The following is a 20,129-nucleotide window of genomic DNA, read 5'->3' as shown; positions in this document are numbered from 1 at the left end:
AGTACCTTCTTGTGCTGGAAGCTGTAAGACTGAGCTCCCGGTGGACAATTTGGAGGTTTTGAGGCCAAATTGAGGGTGTATCCCTGCCGGACTATTTGCAGAACCCACTGATCGGAGGTTATGAGAGGCCACCTTTGGTGAAAAGCTTTCAACCTCCCCCCGACTGGCAGGTCGCCCGGCACGGACACTTGGATGTCGGCTATGCTCTGCTGGAGCCAGTCAAAAGCTCGCCCCTTGCTTTTGCTGGGGAGCCGCGGGGCCTTGCTGAGGCGCACGCTGCTGACGAGAGCGAGCGCGCTGGGGCTTAGCCTGGGCCACAGGCTGTCGGGAAGGAGGATTGTACCTACGCTTGCCAGAAGTATAGGGAACAGTCTTCCTTCCCCCGAAAAATCGTCTACCTGTAGAGGTAGAAGCTGAAGGCTGCCGGCGGGCGAACTTGTCGAATGCGGTGTCCCGCTGGTGGAGAGACTCTACCACCTGTTCGACTTTTTCGCCAAAAATGTTGTCCGCACGGCAAGGCGAGTCCGCAATCCGCTGCTGGAGTCTATTCTCCATGTCGGCGGCACGCAGCCATGAGAGCCTGCGCATCACCACACCTTGAGCAGCGGCCCTGGACGCAACATCAAAAGTGTCATAAACTCCTCTGGCCAGGAATTTTCTGCACGCCTTCAGCTGCCTGACCACCTCCTGAAAAGGCTTGGCTTGCTCGGGGGGAAGAGCATCAACCAAGCCCGCCAACTGCCGCACATTGTTCCGCATGTGGATGCTCGTGTAGAGCTGGTAAGACTGGATCTTGGACACGAGCATAGAGGAATGGTAGGCCTTCCTCCCAAAGGAGTCTAAGGTTCTAGCGTCTTTGCCCGGGGGCGCCGAAGCATGTTCCCTAGAACTCTTAGCCTTCTTTAGGGCCAGATCCACAACTCCAGAATCATGAGGCAACTGCGTGCGCATCAGCTCTGGGTCCCCATGGATCCGGTACTGGGACTCGATCTTCTTGGGGATGTGGGGGTTAGTTAATGGTTTTGTCCAGTTCGCAAGCAATGTCTTCTTTAGGACATGGTGCAAGGGAACAGTGGACGCTTCCTTAGGTGGAGAAGGATAGTCCAGGAGCTCAAACATTTCAGCCCTGGGCTCGTCCTCCACAACCACCGGGAAGGGGATGGCCGTAGACATCTCCCGGACAAAGGAGGCAAAAGACAGACTCTCGGGAGGAGAAAGCTGTCTCTCAGGAGAGGGAGTGGGATCAGACGGAAGACCCTCAGACTCCTCGTCAGAGAAATATCTGGGATCTTCCTCTTCCTCCCACGAGGCCTCACCCTCGGTGTCAGACACAAGTTCACGGACCTGTGTCTGCAACCTCGCCCTGCTCGACTCTGTGGAGCCACGTCCACGATGGGGGCGTCGAGAGGTAGACTCCCTGGCCCGCATCGGCGAAGCTCCCTCCGCCGACGTAGTCGGGGAGCCTTCCTGGGAGGTGGCCGCGGTCGACACCGCACGCGGTACCGACGTCGGGGACCTCAACCTGGGCGATGGGCCAGCCGGCGCCACGCTCGACGGTACCGGAGGCGCAAGCACCGCCGGTACCGGAGGGGTAGGGCGCAACAGCTCTCCCAGAATCTCTGGGAGGACGGCCCGGAGGCTCTCGTTTAGAGTGGCTGCAGAGAAAGGCTGAGAGGTCGATGCAGGCGTCGACGTCAGAACCTGTTCCGGGCGTGGAGGCTGTTCCGGGCTGTCCAGAGCGGAGCGCATCGACACCTCCTGAACAGAGGGTGAGCGGTCCTCTCGGTGCCGATGCCTGCTGGGTGCCGAATCCCTCGGCGACCCAGAGCTCTCGGTGCCGACACGGGGAGGAGACCGGTGTCGATGCTTCTTCGATTTCTTCCGAAGCATGTCACCGGAGCTCCCCGGCACCGACGAGGAGGACGTCGAATCCATCCGTCGCTTCCTCGGGGCCGAGACTGAAGAAGGTCGATCTCGGGGGGGCTGTACCGCAGGAGCCCTCAGGGTAGGAGGAGACCCACCCGAGGGCTCACCGCCACCAGCAGGGGAATGGACAGCCCTCACCTGCACTCCACCCGATGCACCACCGTCCGACGACATCAGCAGACGAGGTCCTGGTACCACCGACGTCGATGCAGCTATCCGATGTCTCGGCGCCGATGCAGGGGCGGCCGAGGAAGATGGTCTGGACGCTGACGACGTCGATGCACTCGAAGATCCCGGTGCCGATGCCGACGAAGAGCCCGAGAACAACACGTTCCACTGGGCTAGTCTCGCTACCTGAGTCCGCCTTTGAAGCAGGGAACACAGACTACAGTTCTGAGGGCGGTGCTCGGCCCCCAGACACTGAAGACACGACGAGTGTCGATCAGTGAGCGAGATAACCCGGGCGCACTGGGTGCACTTCTTGAAGCCGCTGGAAGGCTTCGATGTCATGGGCGGAAAAATCACGCCGGCGAAATCAAAAGCCGAAATGGCGAAATTTGGAGCACCAAAATTTAGAGGGAGAAAAAAATCTCGACCGAGGCCGAAAAGAGGCCTACCCCGACGACGAAAGAAAACTTACCGGGGCAAAAAAGCTGGAAGTACGGGGAGGATTTACACGAAACCCGGCGAGGGGTTTCCGGAGCACTTCCCGACTAGGACAAAGCTTTCCCGAAGGAAAAAAACACGTTCAAAACAAATTGGACGCGCGAGGTCGACTTTCCGGGGCTCGACACGGCGAAAACACGACCGTACCGAGTGCGGACAAAAGAAGACTGGCCGGCTCGAGCCGGTTTCGGGCGGGAAGACGGCCGCGCATGCGCGGTGCGCGCGGGCGCGCGAGGGCTAGCAAAGGACTTTGCTAGTGAAGTTTCCGATTGGAGGGGCTGCCGTGGACGTCACCCATCAGTGAGAACAAGCAGCCTGCTTGTCCTCGGAGAACACATATTTCTAAGCTAGCAGATTGATAAAGAACACGGAACTATGCTGTGTCCATGATCCCATTGCTTTTGGAAAATCATATTTTTGTCAGCATTAAGTGACTTGACGTGGATTACAAAGATAAAATATAGGTCAGCTTGTTACTAAAATGCTGGATGGACAACTACTGATATATTCTGATATTAAAACAATTTTCCATGATTCTACTGAACTTTCATAAGCAAGATAATGATTAGTGAGCAATGTTTTCCATATGATGCTGCTAACATGTGATTCTTGAATCTAATGATGATGTGGCTTTGATTGCTTACCAATAAAAAGAAGAGGGCTGAAGTGTATCTCTGAGCTAGTCCTGTAGAATCTTATATATATATATATATAGTGTATGTGCTTTATTTCAATTTCACTTGACCTCTTCAGGGGAATCTAGGATAAATAACTGATAGGTCCCCTGGTGGGGGAGAGCATATAATGATCAGCTTATCCCTACACAATTTCAATCCCTTTCCTCAAAGCAAGCTCCATTTACCACTACCCTCTGTCTCCTCCCATTTAACCAGTTTTTAATCCAGTCATTTTAGGTCCCATACCGAGGGAATTTAGTTTATTAATCAGTCACCTGTGTGGAACTGTGTCAAAGGCATTGCTAAAATCCAAGAACACCACATCTAATGCCCCTCCCAAATCCAATTGTTTGGTCACCTAGTCAAAGAAACCAGATTCATCTGACACAACCTGCCTCTAGTGAAGTCATGTTGCCTCGGGTCCTGCAGTCCATTCAATTCGAGAAACCTCACAATCCTCTGCTTTAGAGGAAAGGTGTGCCTTTTTGCGGATGACATATGAGACGTATATGATGACATATGAGACGTATGAGGAGAGACTTGTTGACCTGAACATGTATACCCTGGAGGAAAGGAGAAACAGGGGTGATATGATACAGACGTTCAAATATTTGAAAGGTATTAATCCGCAAACGAACCTTTTCCGGAGAGGGGAATGCAGTAGAACTAGAGGACATGAAATGAGATTGAAGGGGGGCAGACTCAAGAAAAATGTCAGGAAGTATTTTTTCACGGAGAGAGTGGTGGATGCTTGGAATGCCCTCCTGCGGGAGGTGGTGGAGAGAAAAACGGTAACGGAATTCAAACATGCGTGTGATAAACATAAAGGAATCCTGCTCAGAAAGAAGGGATCCCCAGAAGCTTAGCCGGTGGTGGGAGGCAGGGCTGGTGGTTGGGAGGCGGGGATAGTGCTGGGCAGACTTATACGGTCTGTGCCAGAGCCGGTGGTGGGAGGCGGGGCTGGTGGATGGGAGGCGGGGATAGTGCTGGGCAGACTTATACGGTCTGTGCCCTGAAAAAGACAGGTACAAATCAAGGTAAGGTATACACAAAAAATGGCACATGTGAGTTTATCTTGTTGGGCAGACTGGGTGGACCGTGCAGGTCTTTTTCTGCTGTCATCTACTATGTTACTATGACACGAAAATAGCCAATAGAGTGGATATCCTGGAGGGAGTAGAAACGATGAGAAGGGATCTCTGAACTTTAGAAGGGTCTGGCAGTTAAAACTTAATAATATGAACTTCACAGGACCTAAATTTGTCTTTCACTATTAACTCTTGAAATACTATATTCACAATGTATTGAGTGGAAAAATTGAATGTTGTGAAATACTCTTAATAATCAAACAATTTATTTGTCTTATCAACAACATGACAATGTAAATATCTATATAAATAATTCTCACCTCCAATTCTGAAGCTCACTGTGTGGCAGGGAAACACTGAAGCCCTGTACTGTTGTAGCCTGTAAGCACCACTCACTCTCACTCATACACCCGCCCACAGCCACACCCCATCCAGACATAATTCGCAACCCCAACGTTCTAATGAAGCCCGAAGCTCCACCCACTTCCCTGAAGGGTTCGTGAGTTCGTGGTGGTGAAGCCACCCCACTGACCATGTCTCTTTGCCACGCTCTCGCATCAAACGTGATGACGTCGAGGGCGGAACAATTACAGTCAACTCATCGCTGAACGCAATGACCCCAATGGAAAGGGACTCCTCCCCCTGCCTCACAAAAATGGGGCCCACAACGAACATACGAAAACGACGTCCATCAGAAACACCCTCTCTCTCTGCACCCTCCCCGTCGCTACTGGAGCCACTGCTCTCTCCCTCCCCCCCTCCCCGAGTCGCCGCTGCACCCCTCCCCCCGCCCACAGTCCCCCTCAAACACCCTCCTCCACACCTCACAGGTTTGCTTTCTTTCCAGTGTATGGCAATGATGGCTGCACAGGTCACGTGAAACAGAGATGAACCAAATTGCCTTCCTTGCTTACGCCCCCCGCCCTGAGCCCTCACCTCACCTACCCTCCTCCCCGATGCTCATCGCCGCAGCCGCTCGCTGTCCCACCAACACCTCAACGACAACGTGGATGCAGCACCTCAGAGGTTTGCTTTCTTTTGAATGTATGGCGATGACGGCTGCATGGGGCAGGGGAAACAGCGATTAACCAAACTGCCTTCCTTGCTTACACTGCACTACATAGCCTTACGTCCACTTCTGTCTACAAAGAGGGGAGGGAGGACCGCATGCAACTCGGAGGGGACACAGGGAGAGACCGGGGGAGGGGGAACCTTGCTAGCGCCCGTTTCATTTCATAAAGAAACGGGCCTTTTTTACTAGTTCATGGATATTTATACACTCAATCTCATCTAATCATAATCAACTCTAAATTGCAATGGACCCTTCAATTGACATTCACTGGGCAACTCAATCAGCAAATCAAGCACTGAGAATCACATGAACCATAACAATTCGCATACATTTACGTCCACTTAATCCTCCCATATATTGAACAATTGGCTCTGTTACTCTAAAACAAAGCCATATTCGTTCCTCTGATGACTTAAATATCAAAGAGGAGAACTGTTGTGTAAGTGGTAAATTCCTTAGATCCTTCTCCCAATTTCAACCCAAGCTCATGCAATAAGCTTCAAACCAACTACTAACGATAAACATTGCTTGTCAGTGTGTATCACTCCTCTTCCTTTTATTGTGATTTCTCATAAATTGTCAAAATTGTAATCCAGTTAGCACACCCCAGAATTTCCAAGGTTTGTACAGGATAATTCCTTCAAATGAAGTATTTGTCCACTGCTTTCTATAGAGTCTTCAATGATGCGTGTCCTTCACTCTGGCCGAGCGTCGCTTTAAAGCTTTCTCAAAAGGCACGCAGTGTCATTCCCTACAGATGCACACAAATTATATCACATTACATTGTTCTACTTTTCATTAATCACTCCTTCCACCATCTATACTCTATAAACATCCAAAACCACGTACTTACATTAACATATCTTGTTAGCATACATGCTGCAGCACCCATTCAATTTGGATGGGACTTCAAACCAGAGAGACTCACAGTTCTAGCAGCTCATAATGCCGAGCCCACCTTTCCCCAATATATATCTGAGAAGGCGTCCTACCAATTTACCTATTCCACTCAATCTCTCTATTAAGTCCCACTGGCTGAATAGTGTTCCATATGTAGATCAATCTCTGTTCTTTCTGAATTAACCAATCTGGGTTGATTGTACCATAAAATTGAAGCTTCAACACCACCACAAATCTTAATTCAGACATGTGGTGCTGATGTTCCCTCCAATGAGCAGTCAGCAGGGCATCCTTCTTGTTGGTTCTGATATTGCTAACATGCTCCCCTATGCGAACCCTTATTTTCCTCATAGTCTGTCCAATGTAATAAAGGCCACAGGGGCATACTACACAATAAATTACTCCCTCTGAATTGCAGTCCGTTCTAGAATTTAACCGAAATTTCCTCTGCGAATTGATAATTCTGACAGATCAGGGGCAATTCAGCACTTCGTTTTACAGGAAGGTCACAGATAGAAATACAGTCCTTCATTACACTAGTTATCCCAAATCTTTACGGAATAGCATCCCAGTAGGACAGTTCCTCCGGCTGAAAAGATTATGTTCTGATGTAGAACAATTGAGGTTTTGTCAGAAGGGGTATCCTAGGAATGCAGTACAGAAAGCTTATAAAACAGTGTTATACGCGGACAGGCAGTGGTTGTTACAAACGTCATCAGAGCAAGAGAAAAGTAATGAACCAGTCTGTGTGTTACCTTATTCTCCCCAGGCTAACAAAATTGCACGAATTATTAAACATTATTGGCCCGTGTTGGGCACGACTGGAGTTTTCACTAATTATCTCAGATTTGCCTACCGGCGAGGTAGGAACCTGGGGCAGTTGTTGACTACACAAATCCCTTGAGGACCGATAGGGGCCATTTTACTTGTGGGAACTGCAGTATGTGCCAATATGCGATTCAGACCACAGAGATACAGATTCCTCATTCGCAGAGGTCAGACAGCGGAGCCACCAGAACATCTCTGAATTCCTTGAGTACCTTCAGATGTATCTTATCAGGCCCTTTCACTTTTGTCTACTTTTAGTTTAACTAGCGTCTCACGAACAGCCTGCTGAGAATCGGTCCCGGTCTACCATACATCCATCCACATTAGCATTTCTTTTTTGCGGTCCTACTCCAGCAAGTAACTGTTAAGCAGCTCAGCTTTATCCTTATCAGCTTCTATGTATTACTCCCCCTCGGCTTTGAGCCTCGCAACGCTATTGTGGCACTTCCTCCTGTCATTTATATATCTGAAAAATGTCTTGTCCCCCAATTTTACAGTTTTAGCTATCTTTTCTTCCATTTGCCTCTTCACTTAGCTTGTCCAGGTATCTCTGCCTGTCCTCCTCTTTTTGAGTCCTCTTGTAATGTACAAAAGCTAATCTTCTTTCCCTTACCTTTTCAGCTACTATGTTTGAGAACCAGAGCAGTTTTCTTTTTCTCTTAGGTTTATGTATTTTTCTAACATAAAGGTTTGTTGCCTTTAAGATGGCTCCTTTCAGTTTTGCCCACTGCTGTTCTACTTCCTTCAGCTGTTCCCATCCAACTAACTCTTCCTTGCAGGGCCAGCGCAAACCGGTAAGCGCAGTAAGCATGGAAGGGGAGGGGGGGGTGCCGACCTCTGGAGAGCACCACAAGCCATGCTTATCACCGCTGGGTGGCTCACAGTTCCAGTTCCAGCCCCAGGCAGCTCTCCACCTGCCCACCCTCAGCTCTTCAACAGCCCTCCTTTCGTTCCTGCCGCCCTGGGTTTAAATCTTTTATTCTACCTCAAGTAGCAGGCTCGTCTCTTCCCTCTCAGTGTCCCACCCTTGCGGAAACAGGAAATTACATCAGGGAAGGCTGGAGGCAAGCCTGCTGCTTTCACTGCCGCCTCTGCGACTTGAGGTAAAATAAAAAGTTTCAAAGCAGGCCGACAGGAACGAAAAGGGGGATGTTGTGTAGAAGAGGGTGGGCAGGTGGGGCTGGAACTGGAACTCTGGAGTGAAAAGGGGGGCAGGTGGACGCTGGGGGTGAGTCCCTGTACGTGGATGGGAGGGGAGAGGAGAGAGCAGAATTACTGTACATGGAGGGATGGAAGGGGCAGGGGAGAGAGGAGAATTGCTGGACATGGATGGATGGATGGAGGAGAGGGCAGGGGAGAGAGGAGAGTTGCTGGACATGGACATGGATGGAGGAGAGGGCAGGAGAAATGTTGGACAGGGAAAGAAAAACAGAGGAAGGAGATGCACACGGATGGAGGGGAAGGGAGAGAGGAGAAATGCTGGACATGGATGGAGGGAGGAGTGGAAAAATGCTGGACATGGATGGAGGGGGAAGTGGAAAAATTCTGGACATGGATGGAGGGGGAAGTGGAAAAATGCTGGACATGGATGGAGGGAGAAGTGGAAAAATGCTGGACATGGATGGAGGGGGAAGTGGGAAAATGCTGGACAGGGAGGAGAGGGAAAAGAGATATTATTCTGGACGTGAGCCCTTAAGCCCCTGGCCGAGGCCTAGTATAGGATTTTGGCCAAGGCCTAGGGTAGACCGAACAGGCCCTACACGCACCACCCCAGCAACCAAGCCCTGCACACACACAACTAACAAGCACCACCAGGAAATGGGAGATAGAGCATTCAGGCGGGCCTCACAGCTGATCGGGAACCCACTCGCGCAGAGTCCAAGCAAGCGGGCCTCACGGACAATCCGGGAACCCAGTCACACTCTGGGAGGGGATAAAGAACAATGAAAGGTCCCCAAAGAACTGAGCACAAGCAGTGCAGGGTAGAGACACAAGGAAAAGGGTGAGAGACAGAACCTCTAAAGGTATACACAAGGCTGTGCCACAGAGCGATCAAGAATACAGGAAGCCCCAGAAGGGAAGACTGTAGGATGTACTATACAGTACTCAAGGGAAAAAGGGAACCAACTAAAGGAATACACTCTAGGCTGAACCATTCAGCACTCAGGGAAAGGGGAAGCCACTCAAAGGAATACTCTAAGGTATGCCCCTAGGCCACTGATGGCGAACCTTTCAGAGACCGAGTGCCCAAACAGCAACCCAAAATCTAATTATTTATCGCAAAGTGCCAACAGGTGCCGGTACTCATTATGGGCAGGGTCACCACACATGACTCCACCCCTATGATAGCCACACCCCTTACACCAGCCATGGCGCATATAAACACACATCATTGAAAATATTATACTAGTATAGGAGTAAAAAAAAAAACGATTTTTTTTTCATTATAAATCATTTCTGTAAGCTGTTACAGCTCCAGTATACCCAGTGCAAACTAAGACAGCAGATGTAAATTCTCAAATTGGAAATATTCCAAACACTAAAATGAAAATAAAATGATTTTTTCTACCTTTGTTGTCTGGTGATTTTGTTCCTATTAGTGATCAACCAATGTGAAACGCAAAGTGCCAACAGTGCAATTTAACCTGAATAACCTCCCCCCTCCCTCGTTCCTATTAGTGATCAACCAATGGGAAATGCCCCAAGCTCCATAGAAACTCTCTTTATGGTGCCAGCTGCATGCTGCAGCAGTATCTGCAGACAAGAGATGGAGACAATGCCACATTATAAAAGGCAACACATTTTGTATCGAAGTGCCATGATTCACCAAAATCATTCCAAAAGTTGCACAAACCAGCAAAATACACACACACATACAGGCAAATGGAACAACAAACTGTGAGGGAGATTTTAACAACCTACCTAACAGGTAAACAAAAAAAAGAGTAGGGGCCTCATAAAAGTGTCAAGCACCTATCCAGAATTTCTTTCTGTTAAAGAAAAATGTCAGCAAACTCGGGTAAGACATAGGAGGGAAAAATTGTGGTCAGGCTAATATTATGAAAATCTCTAAGAGAGATCTAACTACCTGGGGATCCTACCTGGGCTCTGTCTGCTCTGCTCTGGCTCGGCGGGGGTTGACTGAGTACAGCACTGCAGCTGAAGAAATAGGCGGGCGCACAGGGAGCCGCAAGGGGAAGAAGACGCACGCAACGCCGTGATGGGCTGGACTGGAGAAAGGAGCTTTACAGTGGGCGGAGACAGATGACAAAGTGAGCGGGCGCACTGATGTGCTGGCGCACAGGGAACCGCAGGAGTAGGAAGACGTGACGCCGTGATGGGCTGGACTGGAGAGAGGAGCCTTACAGTGGGAGGAGACAGATGATGCAGTGAGCGAGGCAGCGAACGTGGCGGAAGTGAAAGGTACGCGCGATTGCTTGATTTTTTTTTTCTTCTAGCAACGAAGGATGAAGTGAAAGTGGCTGGGCATGCGTGCCAACAGAGAGGGCTCTGTGTGCCCTCTCTGGCACGCGTGCCATAGGTTTGCTATCGCTGCCCTAGGCACCCAAGGAAAAAAGGGAAACCACTCATAGGAATACATTAGGCTGTGCTCCACAGCACTCGAAGGGAACTAGGCTGCACCTTACAGCATACAAAGATAGAGGAAGCCCTACAAAGAACACACTAGGCTGTACCATTCAGCGAACAAAGGAAAAGGAAAACTACCTATAAGAATACACAAAGCTGGCCCCACAACACACAAGGGAAAAGGGAACAGTAAGCAAACAGAAGAAGCTGCCTTGACACACACAGACCAGAAAAGGAGCACTGCTCACCAGAAACAGGAGACAGATTCAGCAAGCAAAGAGAACTAAAACCAACAAACAGGAGCATTATACAAGGACAGGGGGACTGCCAAACGGAGGCAGAACCACAGGGAGAAGAGCAACAGCTCAGCACAACAAAGGGAACACAGAGGGAGAGAAAACGAAACAAACTGGAACAATACAAGGCACCAGCTTACCACAGACAGCACAAGGTTAGAGCACCAGAAAGCAGACCAGCTGTAGGGGAGTGAAGCAATCAAGCTCATGCTGGGAATACCCAGCACACACACACACAGAATCAAAAAGCACTGAGGAGAAAGGCTAAACTCCAACGTGAACACAATCGCCCAAGCACAGGCTGGCTTCAGCTGAGCAAACAAAGCAATCAAATGCTAAAGCAAGAATTGTAGGGAAAGGTCAGGCTTCTGACGTCTGTGCATCAGACGTCAGCTCAGCCCCTGACAAGCCAATCAGGAGTGAGTTCCAAACATTCTCCTGCCTGCTAGCAGAATCATAATAAGAGAGGAAGGAGATGCATATGGATGGAAGGCAGGGAAGAGAGATGAAGGAGATGCATACTGATGGAGATGAGGGAAAGGGAAGAGAGATGAGGGAAAGGGAAGAGAGGAGATGGAAAGGGAAGAGAGGAGAAAAACTGCGCATGGATGGAGAAAATAGGCAAAAGCTGGATCCAAACTATACCTCCTCCAGTCAAGTCCGTAGAGAATCCAGCTTTTACTTATGGATGTAGGGCAAGAAATGAAGAAGAAAGAAGGACAGTAAAGAAATAAATGGAAAGGAAGCCCTGGAAACGGAGTTAACAGAACAGTTAGAGAGCAGCAGAATCAGAGACTGGGACCAACATGATCAGAAAAACAAAGTCGCCAGAAAACAAAGGTAGAAAAAAATCATTTTATTTTCATTTTACTGTTTGGAGTATGTCCAATTTGAGAATTTACATCTGCTGTCTGCTGTACGCAATTGATGGGAAGAAGAACCCCAGAGCCGTGGTTTAACTGGAGGGAGGTGTCCCCACCAGCTGGGAATAGGAGAGGCATCTACCGCCATGGGCTTTACCTCCAGAGAGAACAGAGAAAATAAAGAAAGAAACAGAAACTAGAGCAGAGAAGAAAGTTCAAGGTATGCAAGAACCTTATTGAAAAAGAAATTGAGTATTAAGTCACTATCTGAAATAAAACTCAGATCAAAGCTCGCCCCAAGGAGCACATTCCTTATGCATGCTCCTTTGGTGCGTGCTGCAGCAGTGCGATGCCGCTGAAGGCAAAGTTTAAATAGAAGACTTGCTTCAAGTCTTGGCCTATGACACGCAGGTCAAGTGACCCAGGTATAGAGAATCACCAGCGATGTTTAACTCCAGGTAATAAACTGCAACGAGAGAGACAGAGTCCTATGTTCACATAACAGTCTAGCTAAACACAGTAAATAGTAAAACAGTGCGACGCCGCTGAAGGCAAAGTTTAAATAGAAGACTTGCTCAGAGTCTTTAGCCTATTACGCATAGTCACGTGACCCTAGATTTAGAGAATCACCAGTTATGTTTAACGCCAGATAATTTCGAATCTTGGTCTACGACGTGCTCTGTCCGTTCTCTTCTTCCACCTTACCTGGTTTATTCTCTTTTGCTAGACCTTCCAAAACTCATCTTGATTACTGCAACTCACTATATGCTGGTCTACCTGCAAACCAACGTCTCCTACTAGTTCAGTCTACTGCTGTTAAACTCCTTCAACGTGCTAATCGTTTTGACCATGTTACATCTCTTCTGCTCTCTGAACACTGGCTTCCCATTTCTTAACCAAATACAAAATTATTGCTGATCTTCCAGGGCCATTTATCCATCTGCACCAGCCTTTATCAATAATCTCTTAATTCCCTATACTCCCAGTCGAACACTTTGCTCCTCCAATAGCAATCTGTTAGTACTTCCTTCTCTCTCCTCTCTTCATCTCACAATTTACCACAAAACAACCTTCAGCTATTCAGACCCCCAAATTTTGGAACTCTCTTTTATCCTATTTCAGGTCTGAACCCTCCCTCCACAAATTCAAGTCATCCCTCTTTTCCTTGAAGCTTTCAAGTCATCCTTCTTTTCCTTGAGGCTTTCAATTTCTCCCTCTTTTGATGCCTGTTATTAATTACCCTTCTTACCTCCTCTCTTAGCCCATCCACTCCCCCTCGCATTTCTTTATTTTATTGTTGTTGGGTTTTTTTTTTACACTATTTAGTTATTTTTATTATTATAAACTGCATAGATGCCATTTATAGATATTTTGTGGTATATCAAGCATTGTAAATAAGTATATCAGTAATTTTAAAACTGTCTAAATAGGTGCAAAGTTTATGGGTTCTTTTTAATCAGCAAACTTTTGAAAATTAATGCAAAGTACATGTATACTTACCAGACACACTTACATCTACTAACCTGGGAAGATATTTTTCCAGAGAAAATCCCATCCCATATGCATATTATCACAGATTATTATTGTATCTTTACAAACTGGATAGAAATGCCCTGGTTGCAGTTTATAAAACCCAGATCACTGATATAGCTTCTGCACGAAGCTATCGCATTTGATTACATTATACTTCCCCTGCCCATGTGGATGTAAGTGTGAGAAGTGTGTCTCTCACACAAACCCATGAACTCAGGCATGAAAAACATGATGTGAAGATTAAGTGTAAGCATGGCAAGCTGGTTATCATGACATTATCACGAGTGCCCTTCTGTCTAAAGAGGATGACTAACTCTATATAATAACTTTTCTGATACAATATAGCTTTAAAAAATTGGAGCTACACTATGCATCACATGAATACAGTCTACCTGTACTTTTAATACATATTATACATGTAACCAGTGGTGTGCTGGAGCAGGCTCTCACAGGCTCGCAAGAGCCGGTTGTTAAGTTTTTAAGAATTTTGGGAGCCAGTTGTTAAATTAGGGCCCTCCATGGCTACTTTAACAACTGGCTCCCAAAATGTGGGCTTGGGCCCCTGCTGAATTCTCTTTTACTTTGCTGGTGGGGATGCTGAGCCCTGACAGCCAAGTAAATAGACTGCTTCTGCTCCCCACTCCTTGTTTCCAGCTCTGAGCAGCAGGCTGGGACTTCTCCAGCATGTGTGAGAGATTTTTTGTTTGTTTGTTACATTTGTACCTCACGCTTTCCCACTCATGGCAGGCTCAATGCTGCTCAGAGCAAGACGTTGGGAGTGGTGGCAGTCCATTTATTGGCTGCCAGCAAAGGTATGCCTAGCGCGCCCGCATGAAGGGAGGGAGGAGAGAGAGGCAAGTGTTGCTCCCCCCCCACCCCGGCCACCCCTAGCCCTTCCAACTGCAGAGCTGGCTACGCCCGGAGAAAGAGCCTGTTAAAAATTTACCAGCACACCCCTGCATGTAACACTCAAGTTTTTTTGATTTCACTACAATTTTATTACGGTTAAACTCTAGCATGTTTAGTTTCTGCAGGCAGTTATTTCAGGAGAATAAGAAAAAGATACAGCATTATTGCTTTGTCTAATAAATGAAGTAGCAGTTTAAGAAATCCTTACTTACTTGAGTTTTGTTTCTAGCACATTGAGATGCTGTGTGTCAACATATCTGGAGAACAGAGAGAGAAGATTGGATGGGGTACAGACTGGCTTAGCAAGAGATGCTGAGGGGATACCAAGAAGCTCTCGAGTCACTCTAAAAACCAAATCTGTCCTGTAAATAAAGAAAAAGAAGGCACAGACACAGAGTGAGAAAGTGATGAGGTTATGATAACCTGGAAAATCCTCATCCCAACTGATAAAAGGCTGGATGCAAGGAAGCCAGACAAAGTGGTAAACACCACAACAGCACTGACCACAGAGGTGTCAGTACCAAATGATTACTCAGTGAATCATGTGGCGAAAGATATTCAAAAGTAAGAAGAAAAGAAGTCCAAGACCAAGAAAATGTGGAAGAGAGAAAACATTTTCCATCATTTTGGTGGCCACAGGCTTGATTAAAAAGAATTTCTAAGCATATTTGTAACATCTCTGGGAAAAGGTGATTAAAGTCACTAGAAACAAAAACTGAGGTTTTAATGAATTCTGTTAGAACAAACAATTCGTAATACAACAGTCCAAACCCCATCCTTTTATGTGAAAAAATTAAGAAGTTACAGAAATTCAAACATGAAAACTGAGCCAGCCATTCTCAACATTTGGATCCGCGACTTTAGTCACCTTTTCCCAGAGACGGTCATATTGGGATATATGACACATCTTATGAGCTTCAGAAGAAAGCTCTCTTTGGGACTATGCGAGTACTATGACGAGCATTAGTAACAAATTTGAGAGACCAAGATCATACTCTACATACCTTGGCTTAGGAGTGAGGTTCATTACTGTAATGGTGTGCGTAAAACTAATCTATTTAGAGGCATTGTCCCCATGAGAAAAAGGCCATTAGTATAATATTCTTAGGTGGCACAATGCAGGTATTTCAAAGAGTGGGGTTCATTCTTGTCATAATGGAAGAAATTTTATATAAGGCATCCAAATTTAGGTCCCGGGATGATGTACGCTGAATATGAATTCTATAAAGGCAGTTCAGTGCGGACTTGTCTTCAAAGAATAATATCTTAAGTCATTTTCGCACCTAAATTTAGAGGTCAACATTTATGCTTGCCAAAGACTGATGTAAATGCTTGTGCCTAACTAATGCCAGTTAGGCGTGGAAATGGAAGTATTCTATAACTCTGCACCTAAATCCTGGGAATGCCAATGACCTACCCATGCCCCCCCTTGGCCATGCCTTTTTTTGGAGTTGCACATGAAATGAGTTAGGTGCACAGGTTACAGAACAGGAATGAAGAGCAGATAATGCACATAACCAGTAATTAGAGCCCATTAGCGTTTGTGAAAGCCAATTATCATCACCAATTTAGCTATTTTATGTGCATATCTATGATCCGTGCCAAAAAATGAATGCCTAGCTTTGTGCGAGCTATACAGAATTTGGGGAAATATGCACAAAACAAACCAGTTTGGAAACACTGACCAGAAAGTGCGTATCTGAGCCCAAAATTGAGTACTTCTATAGAAACAAAGCATACCAATCCAAAAATAAAGAACATGACAAAACAAAAACGTAAGAGTGAACAACTCAAAGGCAGGAAGTGAGACGATAGTTGCACCAGCCCAAAGCGAATGCTACATACCTGTAGAAGGTATTCTCCGAGGACAGCAGGCTGATTGTTCTCACTGATGGGTGACGTCCGCGGCAGCCCCTCCAGTCGGAATCTTCACTAGCAAAAGCCTTTGCTAGCCCTCACGCGCCGATGCGCACCGCGCATGCGCGGCCGTCTTCCCGCCCGAAACCGGCTTGAGCCGGCCAGTCTCATGTGTAGCAAGACAAAGACAAGGGAAGACACAACTCCAAAGGGGAGGCGGGCGGGTTTGTGAGAACAATCAGCCTGCTGTCCTCGGAGAATACCTTCTACAGGTATGTAGCATTCGCTTTCTCCGAGGACAAGCAGGCTGCTTGTTCTCACTGATGGGGTATCCCTAGCCCCCAGGCTCACTCAAAACAACAAACATGGTCAATTGGGCCTCGCAACGGCGAGGACATAACTGAGATTGACCTAAAAAATTTACCAACTAACAGAGTAGAGCCTGGAACAGAACAAACAGGGCCCTCGGGGGGTGGAGTTGGATCCTAAAGCCCAAACAGGCTCTGAAGAACTGACTGCCCGAACCGACTGAAGCGTCGGGTATCCTGCTGCAGGCAGTAATGAGATGTGAATGTGTGGACAGATGACCACGTCGCAGCTTTGCAAATTTCTTCAATAGAGGCTGACTTCAAGTGGGCTACCGACGCAGCCATGGCTCTAACATTATGAGCCGTGACATGACCCTCAAGAGCCAGCCCCGCCTGGGCGTAAGTGAAGGAAATGCAATCTGCTAGCCAATTGGATATGGTGCGTTTCCCCACAGCCACTCCCCTCCTATTGGGATCAAAAGAAACAATTGGGCGGACTGTCTGTTGGGCTGTGTCCGCTCCAGATAGAAGGCCAATGCTCTCTTGCAGTCCAATGTGTGCAGCTGACGTTCAGCAGGGCAGGAATGAGGACGGGGAAAGAATGTTGGTAAGACAATTGACTGGTTAAGATGGAACTCCGACACAACCTTTGGCAAGAACTTAGGGTGAGTGCGGAGGACTACTCTGTTATGATGAAATTTGGTGTAAGGGGCCTGGGCTACCAGGGCCTGAAGCTCACTGACTCTACGAGCTGAAGTAACTGCCACCAAGAAAATGACCTTCCAGGTCAAGTACTTCAGATGGCAGGAGTTCAGTGGCTCAAAAGGAGGTTTCATCAGCTGGGTGAGAACGACATTGAGATCCCATGACACCGTAGGAGGCTTGACAGGGGGCTTTGACAAAAGCAAACCTCTCATGAAGCGAACAACTAAAGGCTGTCCTGAGATCGGCTTACCTTCCACATGGTAATGGTATGCACTGATTGCACTAAGGTGAACTCTTACAGAGTTGGTCTTGAGACCAGACTCAGACAAGAGCAGAAGGTATTCAAGCAGGGTCTGTGTAGGACAAGAGCGAGGATCTAGGGCCTTGCTGTCACACCAGACGGCAAACCTCCTCCATAGAAAGAAGTAACTCCTCTTAGTGGAATCTTTCCTGGAAGCAAGCAAGATGCGGGAGACACCCTCTGACAGACCCAAAGAGGCAAAGTCTACGCTCTCAACATCCAGGCCGTGAGAGCCAGGGACCGGAGGCTGGGATGCAGAAGCGCCCCTTCGTCCTGCGTGATGAGGGTCGGAAAACACTCCAATCTCCAGGGTTCTTCGGAGGACAACTCCAGAAGAAGAGGGAACCAGATCTGACGCAGCCAAAAAGGAGCAATCAGAATCATGGTGCCTCGGTCTTGCTTGAGCTCCTATGAATTTGAATCTCTGCGCCGGGAGAAGATGGGACTTTGGGTAATTTATCACAAACCCCAGTAGCTCCAGGAGGCGAATAGTCATCTGCATGGACTGCAGGGTTCCTGCCTCGGACGTGTTCTTCACCAGCCAATCGTCGAGATATGGGAACACGTGCACCCCCAGCCTGCGAAGTGCTGCCGCTACTACAGCCAAGCACTTTGTGAACACCCTGGGCGCAGAGGCGAGCCCAAAGGGTAGCACACAGTACTGGAAGTGACGTGTGCCCAGCTGAAATCGCAGATACTGTCTGTGAGCTGGCAGTATCGGGATGTGTGTGTAGGCATCCTTCAAGTCCAGAGAGCATAGCCAATCGTTTTCCTGAATCATGGGAAGTAGGGTGCCCAGGGAAAGCATCCTGAACTTTTCTTTGACCAGATATTTGTTCAGGGCCCTTAGGTCTAGGATGGGACGCATCCCCCCTGTTTTCTTTTCCACAAGGAAGTACCTGGAATAGAATCCCAGCCCTTCTTGCCCGGATGGCACGGGCTCGACCGCATTGACGCTGAGAAGGGCGGAGAGTTCCTCTGCAAGTACCTGCTTGTGCTGGAAGCTGTAAGACTGAGCTCCCGGTGGACAATTTGGAGGTTTTGAGGCCAAATTGAGGGTGTATCCTTGCCGGACTATTTGGAGAACCTACTGATCGGAGGTTATGAGAGGCCTCATTTGGTGAAAAGCTTTCAACCTCCCTCCGACTGGCAGGTCGCCCGGCACTGACACTCGGATGTCGGCTATGCTCTGCTGGAGCCAGTCAAAAGCTCGCCCCTTGCTTTTGCTGGGGAGCCGAGGGGCCTTGCTGAGTCGCACGCTGCTGACGAGAGCGAGCGCGCTGGGGCTTAGCCTGGGCCGCAGGCTGTCGAGAAGGAGGATTGTACCTACGCTTGCCAGAAGAGTAGGGAACAGTCTTCCTTCCCCCAAAAAATCTTCTACCTGTAGAGGTAGAGGCTGAAGGCTGCCGGCGGGAGAACTTGTCGAATGCGGTGTCCCGCTGGTGGAGCTGCTCTACCACCTGTTCGACTTTCTCTCCAAAAATGTTATCCGCACGGCAAGGCGAGTCCGCAATCCGCTGCTGGATTCTATTCTCCAGGTCGGACGCACGCAGCCATGAGAGCCTGCGCATCACCACACCTTGAGCAGCGGCCCTGGACGCAACATCAAAGGTGTCATACACCCCTCTGGCCAGGAATTTTCTGCACGCCTTCAGCTGCCTGACCACCTCCTGAAACGGCTTGGCTTGCTCAGGGGGGAGCGCATCAACCAAGCCCGCCAACTGCCGCACATTGTTCCGCATGTGTATGCTCATGTAGAGCTGGTAAGACTGAATTTTGGCCACGAGCATAGAAGAATGGTAGGCCTTCCTCCCAAAGGAGTCTAAGGTTCTAGAGTCCTTGCCCGGGGGCGCCGAAGCATGCTCCCTAGAACTCTTAGCCTTCTTTAGGGCCAGATCCACAACTCCAGAATCATGAGGCAACTGAGTGCGCATCAGATCTGGGTCTCCATGGATCCGGTACTGGGACTCGATCTTCTTGGGGTTGTGGGGATTAGTTAAAGGTTTGGTCCAGTTCGCAAGCAATGTCTTTTTTAGGACATGGTGCAAGGGAACAGTGGACGCTTCCTTAGGTGGAGAAGGATAGTCCAGGAGCTCAAACATTTCAGCCCTGGGCTCGTCCTCCACAACCACCGGGAAGGGGATGGCCGTAGACATCTCCCGGACAAAGGAAGCGAAAGACAGACTCTCAGGAGGAGAAAGCTGTCTTTCAGGAGAGGGAGTGGGATCGGAAGGAAGACCCTCAGACTCCTCGTCAGAGAAATATCTGGGGTCTTCTTCCTCTTCCCACGAGGCCTCACCCTCGGTGTCAGACACAAGTTCACGGACCTGTGTCTGCAACCGTGCCCGACTCGACTCCGTGGAGCCACGTCCACGATGGGGGCGTCAAGAGGTAGACTTCCTCGCCCGCATCGGCGAAGCTCCCTCCGCTGATGTAGTCGGGGAGCCTTCCTGGGAGGCGACGGCAGCCGGCACCGCACGCGGCACCGACGCAGGAGACCTCACCTCGGGCGATGGGCCAGCCGGCGCCACGCTCGACGGTACCGGTGGCGCAAGCACCGCCGGTACCGGAGGGGTAGGGCGCAACAGCTCTCCCAGAATCTCTGGGAGGAC

General features: G+C 48.7%; 1 protein-coding gene across 4 annotated transcripts in view; it reads right to left on the bottom strand.

Annotated features, from left to right (window-relative positions):
- The window catches only part of PATL1 (PAT1 homolog 1, processing body mRNA decay factor), a 292,622-nt gene that overhangs the window by 21,911 nt on the left and 250,582 nt on the right, over positions 1-20,129 (bottom strand). For all 4 annotated transcript variants that reach the window (XR_003944007.1, XM_030221195.1, XM_030221217.1 and 1 more), the window contains exon 18: positions 14,559-14,708. Coding sequence is in view for 3 of the 4 variants with exons in the window: in XM_030221195.1 (XP_030077055.1) it covers positions 14,559-14,708 (150 nt within the window). In the remaining variant the exon portion in view is untranslated. The remainder of the gene's footprint in view (positions 1-14,558; positions 14,709-20,129) is intronic.

The sequence above is a fragment of the Microcaecilia unicolor genome, chromosome 1 (assembly GCF_901765095.1).
Source record: "Microcaecilia unicolor chromosome 1, aMicUni1.1, whole genome shotgun sequence".
NCBI classification, from domain to species: Eukaryota; Metazoa; Chordata; class Amphibia; order Gymnophiona; family Siphonopidae; genus Microcaecilia; species Microcaecilia unicolor.
Note: the sequence above shows the minus strand (reverse complement) of the source record. Positions and strands in the feature narration are given on the sequence as shown.